This window comes from Rhinoderma darwinii, chromosome 1 (genome assembly GCF_050947455.1).
Source record: "Rhinoderma darwinii isolate aRhiDar2 chromosome 1, aRhiDar2.hap1, whole genome shotgun sequence".
Classification (NCBI taxonomy): Eukaryota; Metazoa; Chordata; class Amphibia; order Anura; family Rhinodermatidae; genus Rhinoderma; species Rhinoderma darwinii.
This window is the reverse complement of record NC_134687.1, coordinates 399,806,699-399,829,287: the sequence shown is the minus strand read 5'-3', so window position 1 is coordinate 399,829,287 and position 22,589 is coordinate 399,806,699. Positions and strand designations below refer to the sequence as shown.

Sequence of the window (22,589 nt, the reverse complement as noted above, 5' to 3'; positions counted from 1 at the left end):
ATTCAGAAGTGTCAGGATTCTGAATACACATGACATCCAGGCTGGATTTCATGTGTATTCATTATCAGGACACTTGACTAACGTTAATCTCTGTTTATGTGGCTGCACATCGCTGCTTTGTAAATGAATGGAGAGGAGTGTATGATGCTGACTGGTCACTGATTGGTCAGCGTCATACACGTAAACACGCCCAGTTAAAAACACAATACATGCCCAGTTGGACATAACGGAAAAAAAACGCCCAGTTGTCCATTTCAAACCTCATTTGCATATATATATATATATATATATATATATATATATATATATATATATATATATATAAAATAGCTCATAACTTGGCCAAAAATGAAAGTTTTTAAAAAATTAAAAAAAACGTTACTGTTATCTACATTGCAGCGCCGATCACATGCAATAGGAGATAGGGATTTGAGAATCTGGTGACAGAGCCTCTTTAAGGTTGCCTAGACTTTCCAACTCATTCGAAACGGTTCATGTTTTAGGCCTTACAACTGATTTACTATGAACAGGTATTTATATCAAAGGTTAATAGATCTACGTAATGAACATTTCATAAACTAAAAATGGGGCATTTAGTCCTTTGAAAAGGAATGATCTGTATTACACCTTATTCAGACATGTTTTATGGCTTCATGTGGTATCCATATCTTAAGCACCAAAAAACAGGATCAGTCATGGTGATGAAGATACATTTTTACAAAACCTTCTTTTGGAAAGGGTTTCATGTTTTCCATGATTGTATCCGATCCAGTTTTAGTGTAAAATATATGGCTCCCACATGGAGCCATAACAACACATGGTTGAATAAGCCATTCGTCCACATATAGGCTGTATTTTCAGTCTGTATTAGATCCGTGTATTTCTTGCCAATTCTTCTTGCTCCCTCCAACCCACTCCTGAATTTAGCAAGAAATATAAAATCGAGCCTCTCCGATTTCCCTTCATAATTGCCGACTACTTGACAATTATTTTTACACTTCCTCTGGAAGAACACTGGGATAATAAGTTAAACTTTCTAGAGCGGTATCTTTTTTTAACCGTAATAGCTATGGAACCTGGCTTAACAGCGAATGCATCTACAAATGAACCTTTGAAAAGCTCAAGGTGACAGTCTTTTATAAATTTACATTGTGAACAGTCCAAGGTTTCACACATCCAATGTCACTACTCAAAGTAAAATATCTGTAATTGGACTGGCATTCCCTTATTTTCATTCTTCTACAATGTAAATTAAAGAAACTCAATGGGTAGATGAACTGTGTGTGTCTGGAGTGCGTCGTAAAATACGCCAAATTTGCGCTTCACTAGACGCTTTTTAAAAAGGGTCTGCAAAGGGGTCGTGGCTTAGTGGGGAAAGAGGCATGGCTTAAAAACTAAACCAACCGTTGTAAAAAAAAAAAAAAACAATGTCTAGCAAGATGCGCCAAACTTATCTTACAGCGTGCTCCACTGTGCTAAATTTGGCGCATTTTCAGACTGCCTGGTCTAACTTTATGCTGTCTAAATCTCAGACAGCCTAGTAAATCTGCCCCAATGAGTCTGAAATCCAATGGATTGACAGAAATGAAAGGTTTAGCAGGGAAAACCGGCAAACGCAGTTTTTGATAGGAGGCGGCTGGAGAACTCCTGAAAACATTGTAAATTATTACATGAAAATAAGGTAATGAGTTACACCATCCAATAAGTGAACATGCTGAAATAGCAGAGTTGTTCTTTAGGGATAAAGAATTCCGTAACATGATGTGTGACTGATAATCCACGGCCCAGGCTCCGGTAGCCAGCAGTGTATACAGTAGGTACTCCTTGCTGCCAGGAGCATGTACATGTCCGATTTTCTCTACTGACTGATATTTACAACTCCTCTTACCCGCTGGTCAGTTAGTGGTCAATGGTATGGAGAACACGACAAAAGAGGTATATTTCGCTTTCATTCGCAGTGTGAAATTCAGTAAAAAGAATCCATGAAATTACATGTATCTTTAGCTTCATTAAAAGGTCAAAGGGGTAGTCTGCTTTTATGTGCCTGGTTAGGGTATGTTCAACTAATAGAGGGGAGTCCCCCACTTAGTAAAAGCCGAGACACATCTAGCTCTGGCCTCAGGAAGAGCGTAGGGGCGAAGGTCAACACTGGTTTTCAGTGACTTGGCCGATTGTCATTTGTTTGCTGGATTTCGGTTCTCTTGAACTCCCAGAATTTTGTCAGTTAATAATTGAAGCAGGAATCAAAGATGAAAATTAAACAGGTCATTCGTAACGGATTCTTCTGGGCTCATGGCATATGGAGTGTATTTCTCTTCTAGCATTCGTTTCCACACTTTTACTGGAAAGAAAAATATATATAAGTAATCATGCTCAGCGTCATGGGCAGAAACCATTGAAGTGTTCGGTTTCGTAAAATTACAGTAGATGGAGTAAGTATGTGGGCTACATTTATTTTTTTCCTGCTTAGATCTGTATTCCTAGCTATGTGCCCCGAGTCACCGGCACTTTAACCACCTGATGTCCAACTCTATAAGGGTATGTGCACGCACAAAATTAAAACCGTCTAAAAATACGGAGCCGTTTAAGGGAAAATAGCTCCCGATTTTCAGCAACACGCGGTTTTTGCAGCGTTTTCTACGGCCGTTTTTGGAACTGTTTTTCTATAGAGTCAATGAAAAACGGCTCAAGTAGTGACATGCACTTTTTTCGGTGTTTTTTTTTTTACGCGACCGTTTTTCAAAACGGCAGCGTAAAAAACGCCCTGTCGTAACAGAGCGCTGCATTTCCCATTGAAATCAATGGGCAGATGTTTCTTGGCGTTCTGCTTCAGATATTTCAGCCGATTTTCGGGACGTTTACGGCCCGAAAAACGGCTGAAAACACTACGTGTGCACATACCCTAAAGCCTTTACACACTGGGTAACAAATGGCTGCACAATCATCTTACACTTCTGAACTGAGCAAGGCCAAAAGATGACCACTGGGGATGATATGCATTAACCCTGTAACTACTCTAGACTACCAAGGTTATTTATTGACCCCTAGTCATTGTTAGCAGCTCAAACACCCTAAATCACTAGGAAAATTATGCTTGATGGTCTAGGCATGAATAAACGTGATTTATTGGTTAATACACCACAGGAATTTCTAACTAACCCTAAAATTCACCACGAATATAAGGGGTTGTACAGGATTGTGGCTGTGGGCTGCAGTCACAATCTGCTCTCCCCAAGATACGACCTATGCAGGTACATACATTTCCGCACATTTAATAGAGAGGTGATGCACAAGTGCCATTCTATTCCCTATGCAAATACTATATTAATTATGGTGAGGCCTAACTGTTTACTTCAGGAGCAGCTGGAAATCACAATAAATACAGGCCACTGAGTCACCAGGTATATTGAAAGGCTCATGACCCAATGTCACTATAGTCTGTGTTCATCCCCAATGTCTTTGCAACACTGAAATGTTTGTGGAATGAAAAAAAAAAAAACCTATTTTCCTGTCAATTGGGACTAGAAGGTCGGACAGATTAGAATTGAAATTGTCCTCACACGGACTCAGGACCTCTGCCACATCCGGATGCTTGAGGCTACAGAAGTCTGTGTAAGGTAAGGTCACGAAGGGAAGTGTGCAGTGTGAAGCGGGGTCATGAATACTAAGAAGTTGGAGCTACTCACTGTAGTTTGGCTCATCGATTTCTTCTAGAACAGATTCTGTAGAAACTTCTAGAGAGTCTTGCTGGCTGTCTTCTGAGAGATTTTCTACATCATTTCCTTCTTCCTCATCTTCTTTTTGTTGCTTTTGTAGAGAGTGAATCATGTCCTTATAGTCTTGTCTAGCCTTCATTGTCAGATCATATAATTTGTGAAAATGATCCTGCAACAGATCAGACAATATAAACCTAGGATTGCAAATTCTACTTAAAAACACAACATTTTTGTTCGATTCATAAAGAATTCTATATATTATATACTATATATTCTAACGGCGTCCTAGGTCATTGTTTTGCAACAGACATAAAAGTATTTAAATTGCTTTTGCCATTCAGTTAAAAAAGGCTTTGGAAAGGGCAAAGCACATTCTGTTGTGTACGAAGTACAAATAAATAAGCAAAAAGATTACAACTACGGGAGTGTTGGGACGGTTTTCATTGTATAGTGGGCGCAAGCCTTTCCACAGGCACCATGGAAACTCGGGCCATGTGCCAACCAATACACTGAACAATCTATAATGAAGTGACAATTTTACCATCAGTTGCTGAGAAGTGAAATCTAAAGTGACAACCAATATGGCTGCACTTCCTGTGGTCACTTTAAAAAAAAAAAAAAAAAATTCTCAATAAACACCGTAACCATACCATTACTTTGACAATCACTCAAAGTTTTGATTTACTAATTTTTTTTTATGTTTAGGGTGAAAAGTTCAAAACATGCCTTCTCCTATGAACACCATCTTAGGCCCCTTGCACACGTCCGTAGTTTTTATCCGCAATTACGTATCAGTTATTGTGGCTAAAATACAGACATTAATTTCTATCCTTCCTGTATATTTACGGGTGTATGTCCGGGCCAAAGAAATGTGCCGCAAAAATAGGATATGTCCTATTCTTCACATTTACGAACTGGGCTCCTATACTTATTACTGTGAGCACGGTCTGCAAACGCGGATGACACTGAGGCCCGCCCATGCAGTATTTACTGACCGTAAAAACTGCACGGAGGTGTGCATGGGGCCTTACGGTTTATATCTAGAATTAATCGACATAAAAGTTCAGTCATTTTTCAACTACAATACATTACCGCTATATTAGTTTTAAACTCATTGCTCGACCTGCTCTTTTACCAGCAGACTATGGTTAAGAGCGGCCTCACCTGAGCTCCATCATAGCTGAATATGCCAACCACGCTAACAGGTACAGCTTTGTTCACACAACGACCCAGGACTTTACGATTAAGAGCAAAGACAAAGGGAACATTCTGTTCACAGGCGCAGTTAATGATTGCTTGCAGAGTGTCATCCAAACCCCCTAGAGAAGGAGACATACATGAAAAGGTCATTTGTACTGCAGCACTACTCTGAAATACCCACACTGAATACAACACTATTTATTATCTCATTATTCCCTTAAACCATGGCCATTATGCTCCACACTACATATTCATTCATTGCGCAGAATTCTACTCTAATCGGATGTAATGTAATAAACAGTTTATTCATAAGGCAGCCATAGGCGATATATAAAATCACAGGACAGTATTGTGGCCCAACAGAGAAAACTCCCGCTAACGGCTATATTTTTTTTTTTAAAACAATTGTTTATTTCCTTAGTATTAAAATTTATATTCTTCTATAATCATATTGGTGCCCACGAAAACAAAGTAAGTTGAAATGAGCTTGTGGATGAAGGAATGAAGTAGTAAAAGCAGAGGATTTACTTCTGCATATTTATTTTATAGTCTATTTATAGTGTGCACCGTGATTTTTATATATGAGATAGAGGACGTGTGAAAAAATGGACCCGGGTAACTTAATCTAGTGTTCAACATGTAAGGTGAACTTTCACTAGGAAAGGATGTTATTCCCACGCAGTTGGACCAGAGTAACGTGACTCAATGAGAGTTGACCTCTGGAAAATTGTTAACACACTATATAGCAATTGCTATATTGTAACAGCTACTATTCTATTTACAACTGCTGATGGTCAATTGTAGCAACTTCTATTATTATTATTGCTCCTAGAGAGCAGATTTCACAGCTTCTCGCTGAGGAGGATTTTAGGTTTTATTTGCTCCCATATACCTTTTGTAACAGCTTGTAGCAAATAAAATTCATATCATCATTCACTGCTCCTCCTATTCACCGCATTATTTGCCTTCCCATTGGGCCACAATAATGGCCTTTTAGTTATTCGATAATGTACTAAGATTATTTTTTCAGTGCTGCGGTCATAGGCTATAATCTGTATATCTTTTCTATTTGCTCATGTAAATGTGTGCCGTTGAACGCAGTCGTAGAGTTGGAAAAACAATAAAAGGTTCTGGTTACCGGACTTGCTTTTATATCTCTTGTTATGACAAAAATCGTGCAGGGTATTGGGTTATTATTCTGCAATAAGAATGGATAATATCTCTCTGGCACCTAAATCCTTCTGCCCATTTTCACAAGACAACGAAATAGACGCCAGTTTCGTTGAGGTGTTTTAAAATACACGTTGGTATTTTAGCCTATTGGGAAATGCGATGGTTCATAATGGAGGTCCAGAAACGACCCTCCAGCCTGCACAGCCAGACCAAAAACTAATTCTGGCGCTTACAGTAAATAATTTGACATTTATTATGTTTATGGTTCCTAGTAGTCTGATCTATGCCAAGAGGGTGAATTCAGAATAGTAGATATCGTTAATACCTGGTAAAAATCCTAATATGAATTGCAGCCAAAGGTTTAAAACGGATGTCAAGTGATCCCTTCAGTAAAGTGTAAAATACATTTCCCAATATATCCATAATGTATACGTCACGTGCCCTCCAGTCAGTGATATCACATCCTCCTTTCGTGACCATTTTTCTTTTTTGGCAATTTGACAGCAGGAAGTGTAGCCATATGAGTGAGTCACTTTTGAATTCGTTTTTTGTTTCTGCCGTTTTGTTGCGGTCTTTCCACATATTACATTGTAGTGAAAGCAATGCTTTTTAAGCATGCCCTATCTTGCCTTTTTTGGTGCAGTTTTGCCCCATTGACTCCAACGGCGAATACTGCAGAGTCAAACAAACTGTAAAAACTAGGATTGCAGTACTATATGAAACCATCTGGGATAGAAAACTCTTCTAGGAATATTTCCAATTACTGCTTCTTTAACACGCAGTCGCAAATGTGTCTCTGTACCACACCACAATGCACGAACCCAGCCCTAGAAAATACGCTGTATAAATAGGTCCTGCAGCGGAGACTAAGAAGCCACAGTCCTGCCACGACTGTAGCCCAGACAGGGGTTACTGCACCGGTATAAGAAATGTATGTGAGCAGAATTTTTATTCAGTGTAAAATTGCAGAAACACCCTTTTAAGAAACAAATATTTAAAACCAATAGTTACTGTACAAAGAATTAGGAATTATCAGACATTTTCCAGTTTCCAATACCTTTAGACTGTATCTTTTCACAGTTGGGAGAAATGATTATACATTTAATTTTTTTAAGTTTCAAATGTTTCAGCACCTCCCGTAAACCCATCACCAGACGCCTTTTGGTTTTTGCTTTCACTGGATCCTTAAGGTACAAACGATCCTGGAAACGCACTAGCTCCTTAAGAAGTTCCGTCACACAACCATCCACTTCTTTGCTGAGAACCTGACTACAGTATCTGGAAAAAAAAAATAATAATAAAAATACCCAAACAAACATAAAAGAATGATATGATCAGATACATACAGACAAATCTAGAGCACCATTACTCAAACAATAGCACATATTTTTAGGTGAAACCTCTTGACACACTAAGACAGAAAACATGCTGACTTATAAATTGAATGGGATTCTGAATGGACTTACTCACGAAACCGCCTACTATGAATTTTAGGGAGGTTGGAACTTGCTTGTGGAACAGGAACAGAAACTTCTGTGGCATCAGAAACCTCCTCAGACGGTTCATTAAGAGGAAGTGCACAGGCATCAGACGACTCGGCTCCCTCTTCTGCTGTTGTGAGAAGAGAGTTACCAGTCAGTCAAACAACTAGAATATAGGAAGATGGTTACACATTATTTGAATACCCATTTTTTTTGCACTGGAGGGGCAGCCTGCTCTCTGTAGTAGGTCTGCTCTATTGTAGGCACAAACAGTCTGTTTCAATTAACTTAGAATATATCTAAAAAAACAACCTGAACTCCTATGTCCACAATTTTTCTAACCCGTATATTTTGGGCATGTTTCCGTCTCACTAATAATTTCTGTACATTTTCTATCAAAATACTTGCTGAGTGGGTGGGTTCTTCCTTGTGTGACGCAAGAGCTGTGCTGTGTATTCTGAGCCAATGAGAGGTCTCCCCCTGCTGCTCCCCTCTCACAGCATGCAGTATTACACAGACAAAAACTGGAGCTGCACGCCCCTACTTCTACACCGGTTTTGTTTCGATTGTATTACTCTAGGCAGATTTTATAAGTACCACGGAGGTTCCTGAACATGTACAGGGAGCTTGCACACAGGAAAAGGGTAAATACAGGCTGATATTATGGACATGTCTTAGAAAAGATTCATAGATTAACATACACCTGATTTAAATATTAGTAAAGGAGTATTTCCATCACAGATAGTTATGGCCTATAGCTTGGACTATGTTGGAAACAATCCTCTGGAATGGAGGTCCTATTGGCTTTTTGCCTGCACAGCGGCACTGCCATCCACCCACTGTGAAGGAAGTCACAACACAGTTTGATTCACTGAATGTAGCCATGAAGCAGTTACCTGCACAGTTGGTGGCCGGGAGCGCCACGGGCAGGGAAACACTGTGAAGGAGACAGTACTTGGCTAGTGCGTTGGCCCCTTCATTCTAAGGTTTGATGGAGGTCGGGGCAATAGGACCCCACCAATCATTTAGTGATGGCATATCCTAGCTATATGGTCAGAAACCCCCTTTAAGATATTTTAAAAAGTTTCATATATCCACATAATTTAACCATATAATAGTTATGCTGTAAAAAGTATAAAGTGAACCTTCATAAAACAAAGGATTAATATATGGGAGTACAGGCAGCAGGCCTTTCTAGTCAAACTGACCCGAATGGAAAAGTTAAACCCACAATTTTTCCTTAAGTGGTCCTTGGACTTGATCATAATTACCGATATCATGATGATCTGGAGAAGTTGGAGACTGATCAGTTAGGCCTTGGCTTTCTTCTGTAGAATCTGTACTATATGAAGGAAGTGTTTCTGGCTGGGTTGCTTCTTGGGTAGGCAACAATTGGAGATGTTTGCGTTGTTCTCGCTCTTTCAAAATGATCTATGATCGAAAAAAATATATATATATTTTTATTTAATAATAAAAAAAAAAACAAAAAAAAAAAACTTAAAAGTACCCACAACACAATAAATATATATATTTTTTCTATACTCAAATAGCTACTTAAGATTCGATTAAACATGTAACATAGTTCAATCACATTAAGTGAATTTGCTTATTTAGTCAGACTACCGGAATAGCTCAGCTGTCATTTCCCTGAGGCTCTTTAGAAAAAAAAAAACCAGTTGCAAGATGATTGGTTGCGATGGTCAACTCAATCGTTTCATTTTTTGCAGCAGTTTTGATAAACCCCCCCATTGTATTTACAGTATTTAACAGAAAGTACAGCCATATTGATGGTCACGCTTGTGTTCGTTTTTCAGAAATGTATGACCAGATGTCATTTTGCTATACTGAGCATTAATAACAAAGTGACAGTTTACCATCAGTTGCGGAGAAGCGAATTTAGTAGTTTCAGCCAATATGGCTGTGCTTCCAGTTGTCACTTTTACAATAGCCGCTACAACAAAACACAAGGAAGTCATTGGTGTTTTCAATGTCATAAATAACTGGATACCTTTTTAAGTGAAGTTGGTTTTTTTGCTTTGGGCACCTCTCTTTGCTTTCCTTTCTTGACAAGCGGGGCACTGGAATCAAGGGGGTTGTGAGGTGCCAAACTCTGTTTTAATTGTGGGTTTTTTCCTACAGTTACTGGCTCTCTGGGTTTTACGGGGACACCACTTCCAACTTAAAATAAATAAAAAAATTAATCATGATTTAAAATTAACTCTGACATGGTCCATGTAGTAGAACATTTCACAATAAAGTTGTATTTAAGCATATGAACACCATTTAACATATAGATTTAGACTACATACAAATTTGAGATACTTCGTAAATACATTGGGGTGATGTATCAAAACTGGTAAAGGAAAAGTGGAGTAGTTGCCCATAGCAACCAATCAGGTTCAAGCTTTTATTTTTCAGAGGCCCTTTTGAAAATGAAAGCAGCATTGGTTGGTTGCTATAGGCAACTACTTCACTTTTCCTTTGATTCAGTTTTGTAAATCACCCTCATTGCATTACTTTTAGTGTACTGATCATGAGTTAAAGGCCTCATTTACACGAGCGTGTGCGTTTTGCGCGCGCAAAAAACGCTGCGTTTTGCGCGCGCAAAAGGCACTTGGCAGCTCCGTGTGTCATCCGTGTATGATGCGCGGCTGCGTGATTTTCGCGCAGCCGCCATCATAGAGATGAGGCTAGTCGACGCCCGTCACTGTCCAAGGTGCTGAAAGAGCTAACTGATCGGCAGTAACTCTTTCAGCACCCTCGACAGTGAATGCCGAACACAATATACACCAACCTGTGAATAAAAAAAGACTTTCATACTTACCAAGAACTTCCTGCTTCCCCCAGTCCGGGCTCCCGGCCGTTGCCTTGGTGACGCGTCCCTCTCTTGTCATCCGGCCCCACCTCCCAGGATGACGCCGCAGTCCATGAGACCGCTGCAGCCTGTGATTGGCTGCAGCCTGTGCTTGGCCTGTGATTGGCTGCAGCTGTCACTTGGACTGAACTGCCATCCCGGGAGGTCGGACCGGAGTTATCGGTAAGTCAGAACGTCTTTTTTTTTTTTACAGGTTCATGGATTTTCGGAGCGGAAGTCACTGTCCATGGTGCTGAACCAGTTTAATGCTTTCAGCACCGTGGACAGTGACTGTCTCCTGACGTCGCGTACCCGAACATTTTTTACCGGTTTCGGTCAAAACGAGTTTGGCCGAACCCGGGGAAGTTCGGTGCGCTCATCTCGAATTTGACACTCCGTTTGGATGTTTGTAAACAGAAAAGCACGTGGTGCTTTTCTGTTTACATTCAGGAGTTTGACAGCTCTTGCGCGAATCACGCAGTTCGCACGGAAGTGCTTCCGTGCGGCATGCGTGGTTTTCACGCACCCATTGACTTCAATGGGTGCGTGAGTGCGCGAAAAACGCACGATTATAGAACATGTCGTGAGTTTTTTTCTGCGCACACGCGCTGAGCGCAATTCACGCATCGTCTAAACTGCCCCATTGACTAATATAGGTGCGTACGACATGCGTGCAAAGCACGCGCGTCGCACGCGCGTATATTACGTTCGTGTAAATGAGGCCAAAGCCTGTATTTTATTCCACAGCTGCATTTACAATTTATTTACAACTGCAGGCTTCAGAGCTAAAATCTTACATTATTTTTTGTTGGCTTAATTTCTGCTCAGAGCTGGCTATGGTGATTTGCATTACAAAATCGCTGGTATATCGCATATAATGTGTATAATAGTTATAACTGTATTAACATACAGTGCTATACCTGTATTAAGGTTTCACCTGGTTTCCTCCTAGAGCTGGGAGGACATATATATAGTACGATGTATAAATTTATGTATAGGTTTGATAATTTGATTCACTATAACATTATTTTGTAGTGTCTGATGAAGGTCTGAATGAAGACCGAAACGTTATTTGATTTGGGTAACTACCTATTATATGGATCAATAAATATCAGATTTTGAAAAAAATCTGATATTTATTGAGTGCTAAGTTTTTGTCAGCCTATTCTGAAAAGTCACCTGAAAGATCAAGTACGCTTGAAGCCCAGGTCATAGAGCAAGGCAGAGATCAATCTGCCAATTGTTGGCGGTTTATCGTTTTAACTTTTACAGATCAACGAGTCAACCAGAAAGCGACAATCACTTGTATATGACCCGCTTTAGCTAGATTGACGTTGTGCTGCAAGCATAAAGGGAGAAAATGAGCTTCACAGCAGTCACACCACATTACTTGCCATTGCAATATGGCATTGATCAGATTTTTCGAAAAAATAACATTAGGTGGAGAACATTTATTGTAGACAGTCAGTACTCCTATGATAGTGGTAGAGCGATATCTAGTCTATTTACTTGAATACCAACATGAACCTGTGTTGTAGGTCTACTTATTGCACACTCGGCACCGAATTCATATGTGGTAGAACATGGTGAAAAGAAAGTTCTAAAAGAGGTTGTGTCCACTGACCAGCTAAGACTAATGGTTTGGCAATCTGCTTGCTTTTCTCTGTATTCTGCCTCTGTTCCAATGCAGCCAGCATGCCTCCTAAATCCAGCTTCACTGGTTTTTTGCTCTTTTTGCCACCGCTTTTTGGATTTACGGACTCCTAAATAGTAAAAACATACAAACATTTTAGCTTTTATTTGTCAGCCATTGTCATGTTCTAAAAGGTCTGATGATATTGAAAGATCACCTTGGAATAAACAGTACTTTATATTTACTGCCGCCTTTTAAAGTTCAACAGTTCTCGATCGAAAGGCTCAAAATAAGACCAAAAACGCTCTGCCCAATTTCCATGTATTTTAATACGAATGCTTGACTTCAAGTCCAGATGATGTCAAGCAAAAACATGCAAAGTTCCTGTGACAGCCCAATATATATAACATTCTTGTACTAAATTTAAATGGTTCCCATCCAAAGCATTGGAACTGTAAACTATGTTCTCGAGCCTATACCGTTATCTCCTGATAATAAACACCAGTCCATGCCTCCCTGCTGTAATACTTTGTAAATACTTGGTTCACTTCATGCACATTGAGGAGCCACACACATTGTAAGGGCCAGTTCACACAGTTTTTTTGACGCGGAAACCATGTCGGAAAACACGCCAAAAAACGTCCGAAAATGCTGCCCATTGATTTCAATGGGAGGCGGAGGTGTTTTTTTCCCGTGAGCGGAAAAACCGGCTCGCGAGAAAAAGAAGGGACATGGCCTATCTTCGGGCGTTTACGCTTCTAACCTCTGGCATCAATGGGAGGCAGAGAAAGCGTATTTCGCTGTGTATTTTGCCAGCGGCGCTAAAACGCGCAGCGAAAATCGGCGTGCAGGCAGAGCAAAATATGCCTCAAAATTGCAAATGGAATTTTGAGGCAGATTTTCTGCCTGCAAAAAACTCAGTGTGAACCCAGCCTAAGGCTATGTTCACACGGAGTATTTTGGGGGAGGAATATCTGCCTCAAAATTCCGTTTGGAACTTTGAGGCAGATATTCCTCTCCCTGCACGCCGATTTTCGCGGCAATTATCGCGCCGTTTTTCGCCCGCGGCCATAAAACAGCGAGATATACGCTTTCTCCTGCCTCCCATTGAAGTCAATGGGAGGTCGGAGGCGGAAGCGCCCGAAGATAGGGCATGTCGCTTCTTTTTCCCGCGAGGCAGTTTTACTGCTCGCGGGAAAAAGACGCCGACGCCTCCCATTGAAATCAATGGGAGGCGTTCTCGGGCCGTTTCTGCCGAGTTTTGCGACGCGGTTTCCGCGTCAAAAAACTCAGCAAAATACCCCGTGTGAACATAGCCTAACAGTTGTCAAATTTTGCTTAGAATACTGCTGCAAATGTGAAACATAATCTACTGGTCTTCTCATTGCATCAATAGTTTTAGAAACATATGGCAAATGTTAGGCTCAGTTCACACGGAGCTGTTTGACACGTTTTTTGACGCGGAAACCGCGTCGGAAAACGCGCCACAAAACGTCCGACAATGCCTCCCATTGATTTCAATGGAAGGCAGAGGTGTTTTTTTTACCGCCAACGGAAAAAACGGCTTGCGGGAAAAAGCAGCGACATGCCCCATCTTCGGCCATTTACGTCTCTGACCTCCCACTGACATCAGTGGGAGGCAGAGAAAGCGTATTTCACTGCGTTTTTGGCCGTGGCGCTCAATGGGTGCGAGCGAAAAACGTAGTGCAAAACGGCGTGCAGGCAGATCAAAATCTGCCTCAAATTTCCAAAAGGAAGTTTGAGGCAGAATTTTCTGCCTGCAAAAAACTCAGTGTGAACAGGGCCTTAAAATGTCTCCTTTTGCACAAAGTACTCACGCAACGGTCCGCATAATAGATCCAAGTTGTACAGATCCGCACCCTTCTGTATCTATGGGCTTAAACTTGCATGCGTCACAGATTTTATTGGGAATCCATAAGAAATAAAGTATTGGCACGTTCCATTCCGTACTATGTAAGTATTCTCCCCTAGAAGCACGGTGGCACAGAGAGTCTATGGGTCCATAATATTATAGGTAGTCTATATGCCACTGTAGGAGCTCACTGCACATAGGCGTCATATAGAAAACAAAGCTAAGGTTAACAAACCACATGAGCACAAAAAATGTCTAGAATAAAAACACATTACTAAAAATGCTAACAAGTGTATAAAACGTAACCAGAAACCTGATAAATAATCCAATACTTATTAAACCCTTACCGATGAGCCTCCAGGTCTCCAGCTGAAGCTAGAGTTGCTTTTATTTTCACACCTAACACCTGCAGAAGAGGAGATCAGGTCAGGGAATTCTTCATCATCCTGTGTGGAAGAGTAATGATGAATAATACAATGTCGTTTATTTTATTTCAAAAAAATAAACTCTGCATATATGTAGGAATTATTTTTCTGTATACCAAACAGCATACGGTATTCTGGCTGTCAAATATATATTATACAAACTATAGAATAGGTTTCAGAAGCTCAAAAAGTTATATTAACCCCTTCCTGACATTTGTCGTAAGTATACGTCATGGAAAGCCAGTGCTTCCCGCAAAATGTCATATACTTACGACAAATGGATGGCACCGGCTCAGAAGCTGAGCCGGTGCCATCATCCCCGGATGTCAGCTGTATCTTACAGCTGACACCCTGCTGTAATGGCGCCATTAACCCCTTGTGTAATTAACTGCTTAGAAAAAGGACAGATAAATTAACAGTGAGGAAGGGACACCTTAAAGGGCTTGTTCTGGCATCAGGTGTTTTTTCATTACTAATGACCTATCCACAGGATAGATCATCAGTATATGCTCGGTGTGGGTCCGACACCCGGACCCCGCACTGATCAGCTGTTCCGTTTGCCTCTGGCACCATAAGCTATGCAGTGATCGGTTCCGGAAGCAGAAGGCTCAGACCTCCGTATAGCGGCCGTGCTGCAGTACTGCAGCTCTACGCCTATTCACTTGAATAGGAGCAGAGCTGCAGTAACCCGGCATGGCCACTATACAGTGGTTGAAGTTTTCTGCTTCCGGAACCGATCACTGCATAACTTATGGTGCCAGAGGCAAACAGAACAGCTGATCGGGTCCGGGTGATAGCCTGAGGTTTCTAAGAATGTAGCTGGCCATGAAAAGTCAGCGGGAGGAATTTATGAAGGGCTTTACACCAGTTTTCTGGCATTAAAAGGTCACAAATTTTGGTACACGCCATATCTGCAGACTAATTTGCGACTTGACATGGATGGGATTTAATGGAAGGGGCAGGAAAATCCACACTCTAAGGCCCCATACACACGAAAGTAAAAACGCCCGTAATCACGGACCGTAATTACGGGCCCATAGACTTCTATTGGCCACGGGTACCTCCCTGTATGCTTACGGGAAGGTGCCCGTGCCGTTGAAAAATATAGAACATGTCCTATTTTAGGCCGTAATTACAGCACGGGCAGGCCCATAGAAGTCTATGGGGCTCCCGTAATTACAGGAGACTACGTGTGTGCACCCGTAATTACGGGAGGGGATAGTCACTGTCCAGGGTGCTGAAAGAGTTAAAAAATCGGCAGTAACTGTTTCAGCACCCTGGACAGTGACTACCGATCAGAATATAGATAAAGCTGTAAAAAAACCAAGACAACGGCCGGGAAAGTATGAATTTCTTTTACTGTGGAAAGGGCTGTCCCTTCTCTCTATCCTGCACTGATAGAGAGAAGGGGCTGCCGATTAGTTCAGTGCAATTTTGCATCTGAAAACGTGCCCGTAAATACTAGTGCAATACGGGTCGAATACGTGTGACCAAGGACCCGTATTTACGCCAGTATTTACAGGAGGGAAAAAAATATACGTTTCTGTGCATGAGGCCTAACAAACTTACTATAATTAACGGCAGAAGCTGGCATAAATTATAGTGGAAATACCATGGTGTTTGGACAAACGGCTTAAACCAGTAAAACATATTGAAACGCTGCAGCGAGGTTATCGGCCAAGCGGCACACTACCAGCACACGTCCGAAGTACGTGCACGCAAAGCCTCGCTTACTTTCTAGTTTAGAGAAACACTTCTCATATTGCAGATACCCGGTAAGTAGCTGAACATGAAGAGATCTTGCTCTAAAAACCTTTACAATCAGGTGTAAACGCTTGTACAGTTAAGGTTGCCATAGCATTCAATGGATGCCTCCAGAACCCAGTCACATCAGGGACCTCCCTATAGCGAGTCAAAAACAAACGGAGGTACCAGAAACAAACCCTCTTAACCCCTTAGTGACCAGCCTATTTTAGACCCTAACGACAAAGTTATTTTTTACATTATTTCCATCGTCTCATTCAAAGAGCTATAACTTTTTTATTTTTGCGTCGACATAGCTGTATAAGGTCTTGTTTTTTGCGTGACAAGTTGTATTTTTTAATAGCACCATTTTGAGGTACATAGAATTTATTAACTTCTTTTTTTGGGGGGGCTGAATAGAAAGAAAAAAAAACACAATTTCGTCACACTTTTTTGTGTCCTAAATTTACGCTGTTTACCCTGTGGTATAAATAACACTAACTTTAGTGACAGTTCTCCTTCTAATAAAGAGGCCATGACAAATAAAGCAGAACAACTCTAACAGTACTCATACCTACATAAAGGGCTGGAAGGTCGGGGAGTACAACTCAGGAGTCCTGATGGTTAGGAACTGACAGCTCCTGATCCCAGTACTACATCACAAAGAAACAGGTAGGTCATATGAATTTACAAATCCAATGACCTACCTGTTACTGGGCAGAAGATAAACTCTCCCTCAGTAACTAAACCTGGCCATACATATTAGATGTACTTTACGTCGGCGGGACCGGCCAACTAATGAGTATGGCAGTGTCCTCACTTAGTCTTGACTGCAGACGTCGATGGAGAGAAGGGTCGCTCATGTTGAATTTCAACATGCCCGATCCCTTTGTTTGTTAGTAGATCAGCCTCTGCCAGGAGAATCTGACAGCGACTTCATCCCTTTTGAAAACACATGCACGCTCACCTGAGATGTCGGCTGAACGATAGCTCGGCCGACAGTTATCTAAAGTATATGAACAGCTAAAGTCACATGGATCCAAGAGTTTGACCCAATCAGCTGCTATCCCAAAGCTTAATTGTACCTAAAATAAGTGCAAAGACAACAATTTCAGCGTAATAAGTCCCCCCAAAACCAACCTGAACATAAGGAAGGATCGACCGGAGCCGATTAAAAACCCTTATTGTCCAGGATCCATCCACTAAAACATATATGATATACTACAGGGAAAACTCTGAGACAACCACACAAAATTGCAGTTTAAAATGGTCTTCTAGAGGGATGGTCCTCTCAAAGAGCGTCACATTGGACATAAGGGAACAAAAATCAGTCCAAGAAAAATTTGGACTAGATCAGTGGTCGTCTTTTGAAGAGGTTTCACCATATAACAGAATCATCAGCCATACCTGGAATCTTGGGGGCTCTTGATAGACAATGTTCTCATTTGTAGATTTCACGGTTTCTGGAAGTTCATGATTATTTTTCTTTTTTCGCTTTCGTTTTTTCTTTGCTACCATTTTTTCGGTTTCTGCTTCTGTAGCTATGTTAGGTGCTGGTGACCGCTGCAAAAGTACACCAATGGTGAATTAGTTATATAAAATATGAAAAGGTTCCTCTTTATCCCTTAAAAATCTGCAGCCACAGTCCCCTAAAATTTATGCTCAAAAACTGTCAAAATACTGTCTAGTAGAAAGTGAGGCTGGGTTCACACGACCTATTTTCAGGCGTAAACGAGGCGTATTATGCCTCGATTTACGCCTGAAAATAGGGCTACAATACGTCGGCAAACATCTGCCCATTCATTTGAATGGGTTTGCCGACGTACTGTGCAGACAACCTGTCATTTACGCGTCGTCGTTTGACAGCTGTCAAACGACAACGCGTAAAAATACAGCCTCGTCAAAAGAAGTGCAGGACACTTCTTTGAAACGTAATTTGAGCCGTTCTTCATTGAAGTCAATGAAGAACAGCTCAAATGATCGGCCGTCAAAGACGCCTCGCATAATACGAGGAGCAGCATTTACGTCTGAAACGACGTAGCTGTTTTCTCCTGAAAACAGTCTGTCTTTTCAGACGTAAAAGGAAGCTAGCGTGTGCACATAGCGTGTGCGTGTGCACATTGAGTTCAATGAAGAACGGCTCAAATTACGTTTCAAAGAAGTGTCCTGCACTTCTTTGCCGAGGCAGTCAATTTACGCGTCGTCGTTTGACAGCTGTCAAACGACGACGTGTAAATGACAGGTTGTCTGCACAGTACGTCGGCAAACCCATTCAAATGAATGGGCAGATGTTTGCCGACGTACTGTAGCCGTATTTTCAGACGTAAAACGGAGGCATAATACGCCTCGTTTACGTCTGAAAATAGGTCGTGTGAACCCAGCCTTTGGGAGTACAAATGTGGCCATAGGTTCCAGATATGCCTTTATATTTTGACTGTGTCCAGGAAGAGAGAAAAACAGCGCTATTCAGGTAAGTTAACCAGTTCAAATATATGACTTATGATGTTCACATCACCGTTCGCTTTCCGTTCCGGGATTCCGTCAGGTGAACCCCGCAACTGAAAATGAAAGTGAAACCACAGCTTCCGTTTCAGTCACCATTGATATCAATGGTGACAGAAACATTGCTAATGGTTTCCGTTCGTCACCATTCCGACAGATTTCCGTTTTTCCGACGGAATCGATAGCGCAGTCGACTCCGCTATTGAGTCCGTCGTTAAAACGGAAACCTGCCAGAATGGTGGCAAACGGAAACCATTAGCAATGTTTCCGTCACCGTTGATATCAATGGTGACTGAAACGGAAGCTGTGGTTTCACTTTCACTTTCGGTTGCGGGGTTCACCCTACGGAAACCTCCGACGGAACCTCGGAACGGAAAGCCAACGGTGATGTGAACAGGCCCTAAGTTACAGGTTCTCTTTAAAGTGTGGCTTTAGCTTTTTACTAAAGAGACCCCTTTACTGTTTTCAGTAATAAGACAATGAGATCTTCAAATTTACATTAAAAACGGTTATTACGTTATAATTGAAGCATGACCTCCAATCTCCACCATGATGAACAGGTAACTACATGTACCAGACTTTTCCACTTATACCTTATTGTAACCTTGTAATTTTGGATCCTTGGAGTTGCTAGCTGCAGAGGAGGTAGGTGAAGAGATCACATTTTTTCGAGGTTGCTTCATTTTGCTAGTCCATGATAGGGTCTGAGAGGGTCTTTCAGAAGACATATGAGCCACATCTAGGAAAAGCAAGAAATAAAACAATTGTAGACCGGTAGAGTTGCTCTTGTAACTGCAGAGTAACCCGAGATTTTTTAGGCCTCATTCACATGGCTAGATTTCTTTAACGCTATAAGGTCCTAAACATGGGGTCAATGATAGTGAATGTGGCAATACATGGCTGTAGGTCGATGCATTTCCAATAAAAATAAAAAGGAGACTTTGCAATGGATTCCGACAAAACAACGGAAACCTTACAGAACGGTGACAAACAGACCATTTGCAGCGGATTCTTTACCATTGAAGCCAATGGTTTCCATTCATGGGTTCCCCTTACGGAAAGGTCTGACGGAACCCATGAACAGAGTCCCGACGCAGATGTGAACGAAGCCTTCTGTAACGATTTCCAGTCTCTGAATGGAAACAAGAATGTTTCCATTCAGTGAAGGCATGCAAAGATCTTGAAAACAGTGAAGAATTAAAACAAAATTTACAAGAAAGTAGCAGAGCTTTTCTCTGCAGGGATTACGCTTTATTTAAAAAACATTTACTGTTAGATTCTAAGTGTCAAGAGCACTAAACATTTCATCAGGGGTTAAGGCACCATTAGAACTAGCCGCAAAGAAATCAGTCAGGAGACACGAGCGCCAACTCCTCATGAAATAGATTCTGAAAAGTGTTCAACATAATACAGCGCGGCAGGTACACTGTTGTTACTGGTTCTTCAGTGTGGCGGCGCCCCCTGGCGTTAGGAGATTTAATTACACAGGTACAGTATGTACACCTGCATATAACATAAAGACCACCCATAGAGGTGTCAGAGCAGCAGTACGCTGCACTAGTTACTGGACCAGAGTACACACATAGGTGGAAGGGACTCATTACAACACGTAGGAAAGAGAGAGCCATGTACCTACCACCGAGCTGCACGTCCGACATGTTTAGCTCAGGAACCGCTAGCGCTATTAGTTCTTGTGCTGTAATCCAAGCGCCCGATCAACGTCATCTGATAACCACATTCCCGGGATTCGTACAAACCGGAAAAACAAGCATCGTGTGGTGCAAGACCGTGACTGCCATTACGTCAGCGTGGGCTGTAAACATTGACGTAAAAAGACGAGCCGTGTTGTCTCCAGACAGGCGGCCATTTTGGCGGAGCCCATGGTATGCAGTGCAGCTCTGGAAACATGGCAGCTTGACGGAGATCAACTATACTAATCATGTTCCGTTGGACTGCTCTACATTTTTCCCTTGTGTTGTATCTGTCATACTGCTGCCACTATTGACAAACTTTATACAGAGGTTGTCCAAACCTTCCAACTTTCTAGTATCCTAAAGAGAGACAAATGTTTTTCCTTTTAAGCCACGCCTCTAACCCCGCCCAGTCACCGCCCATACATACCCGGTTCAGTCCACACAGTATCATGCTCTCATAGTGCCTCCCCTATAGCTGCCCCCCACCTAGTATAATACCCCCATGCCACCCCCTGTAAGAAATGCTACCCCCCCCCCCCCATGTAGATGGCGCCAATGGGACTCCCTCTAAGAGCGAAATCCCCAGCCAGAGCATTGGCCACGCTGTGGTCGGGGATGCCGCTCCAGGAGGAGCCCCTGACGTCACTGTCCATATATGGACAGTGGCATCAGGGGTTCCTTCTCGGAGCGGAATCCCTGGCCAGAGTGTCGACAACGCTCTGGCAGGGTATTTCGCTCCTGAAGGAGCCACTGATGCCACTGTCCATATATGGACAGTGACGTAAAGGGCTTCCCCGGGCTCAGCGCTTAAAGTAGCGCTGTGCCCAGAGAGTTCTCAACTTGCAGAGAAGCTTCCTCTGCTCTGTACTAATGCTGAAGCAGGGAGCTGACAATTCCCTGCTTCAGCAATGGGTTCAACTGTATCTGCGTCCTGCGAACAAAGATACAGTTGACACCAGGACATACCACAAGCAGCCCGGGACAGCAGGGCACCGCCGGAACCCTCCCGCTGAATCCGGGATGGTTGGGAGGTATGTACCCCATAATGCCTCCTACACAGTATAGTGCCATTTAGCTTCCCCCACACAGTATAATGCCCCCATAGATTATAATGCCCACACAGATGACCTCTTACAGTATAATGCCCCATAGCTGCCCCCATAAAGCATAATGCCCCTATAACTGTTCTTTGCAGTATAATGTCCCATAGCTGCCCCCATACAGTATAATGTCTCCTTAGCTGCCACTAGTGGCAATACCCACATATTAAGTGCCAATGCCCACATAGATAGTTCCACAGTACCCATATAGATAGTGACACACAGTGCCTATGTAGATAACACCACAGTGTACCATGTAGATAGTGCCACTCTGTCCATGTATATAGTGCCAGACCCCCTTGAAGATTGCGCCCCCCCCAATAGACAGAGCCATTGGGGCTTCCTCTAGGAGCGGACTGCCCAGCCAGAGCATCGGCCACCCTGTGGCCGAGGATTCCGCTGCTGGAGAAGTCCCTGACGTCACTGATACCCTTTAGGAGCGGAATCCCTGACCAGAGCGTCAGCAGCGCTCTGGTCGGGATCCCGCTCCTAGAGAAGTCCCTAACGTCACTGTCCATATATGGACCATGACATCAGGGCCTCCTTTTAGGAGCGGAATCCCCAGCCAGAGCGTCAGCAACGCTCTGTCCTGGGAATTCTGCTCCTAGAGGGAGACACTGATGTCACTATCCATATATGGACAGTAGTGACGTCTGGGGCTTTCCCGGGCTCAGCGCCTAAAGTAGCGCTGTGCCCGGGAAATCATCGACGAGTGGATAGTGAATGCTGAAGCGAGCTGACGGTTCTTTGCTTCAACATTTGTTTCAACTGTATCTGAGTCCTGAGGATGCAGAAACAGTTGACACTGGGACATACCACCGGCCTGCCCGGGACAGCAGGACACCACCCGGAATCCGGGACTGTCCTGTTGAATCCGGGATGGTTGGGAGGTATGGGTGTGAAGTTACTGATGGTGATATCAATGACAGATTTGTGTGCCATTTAACAGCACTATATATTCATTGTTTGGCATTAACCCCTTAACGCTCAGCGACGTAATATTCCTTCGCGCTGACCATGCCGTTTGCGCTCAGCGATGGAATATTAAGTCGTGGGAGTAACGGCCATTTCGGCCGTCTTCCCGACACATGCAGGAGCTGTGACAGCTGCTGTCTGGTACAGCAGCTGCCGCAGCTCCTACAGCGGGGACCGATCGCTGTGTCCCCGCTGATTAACCCCTTAAAAGCCGCGTTCA

The 22,589-nt window shown here is 42.5% G+C and overlaps 1 protein-coding gene across 2 annotated transcripts; it reads right to left on the bottom strand.

The window, feature by feature from the left end:
• Nucleotides 1-1,120: 1,120 nt before the first annotated feature.
• Nucleotides 1,121-20,572, bottom strand: SECISBP2 (SECIS binding protein 2). 2 transcript variants are annotated; one of them, XM_075828850.1, is made up of 12 exons: nucleotides 20,237-20,572; nucleotides 19,194-19,339; nucleotides 17,506-17,661; nucleotides 14,278-14,376; nucleotides 12,049-12,187; nucleotides 9,579-9,748; nucleotides 8,842-9,001; nucleotides 7,556-7,697; nucleotides 7,147-7,367; nucleotides 4,881-5,035; nucleotides 3,687-3,885; nucleotides 1,121-2,341 (listed from the first exon to the last, which is right to left on the bottom strand). In XM_075828850.1, the coding sequence occupies exons 1-12, from the start codon at nucleotides 20,256-20,258 to the stop codon at nucleotides 2,244-2,246; spliced, it is 1,707 nt and encodes a 568-aa protein (XP_075684965.1). In that variant the 5' UTR covers nucleotides 20,259-20,572; the 3' UTR covers nucleotides 1,121-2,243. The 2 variants fall into 2 exon arrangements, with proteins under 2 accessions (XP_075684965.1, XP_075684964.1); XM_075828849.1 differs by having other exon boundaries at nucleotides 7,556-7,700; nucleotides 20,237-20,566.
• Nucleotides 20,573-22,589: the final 2,017 nt, after the last annotated feature.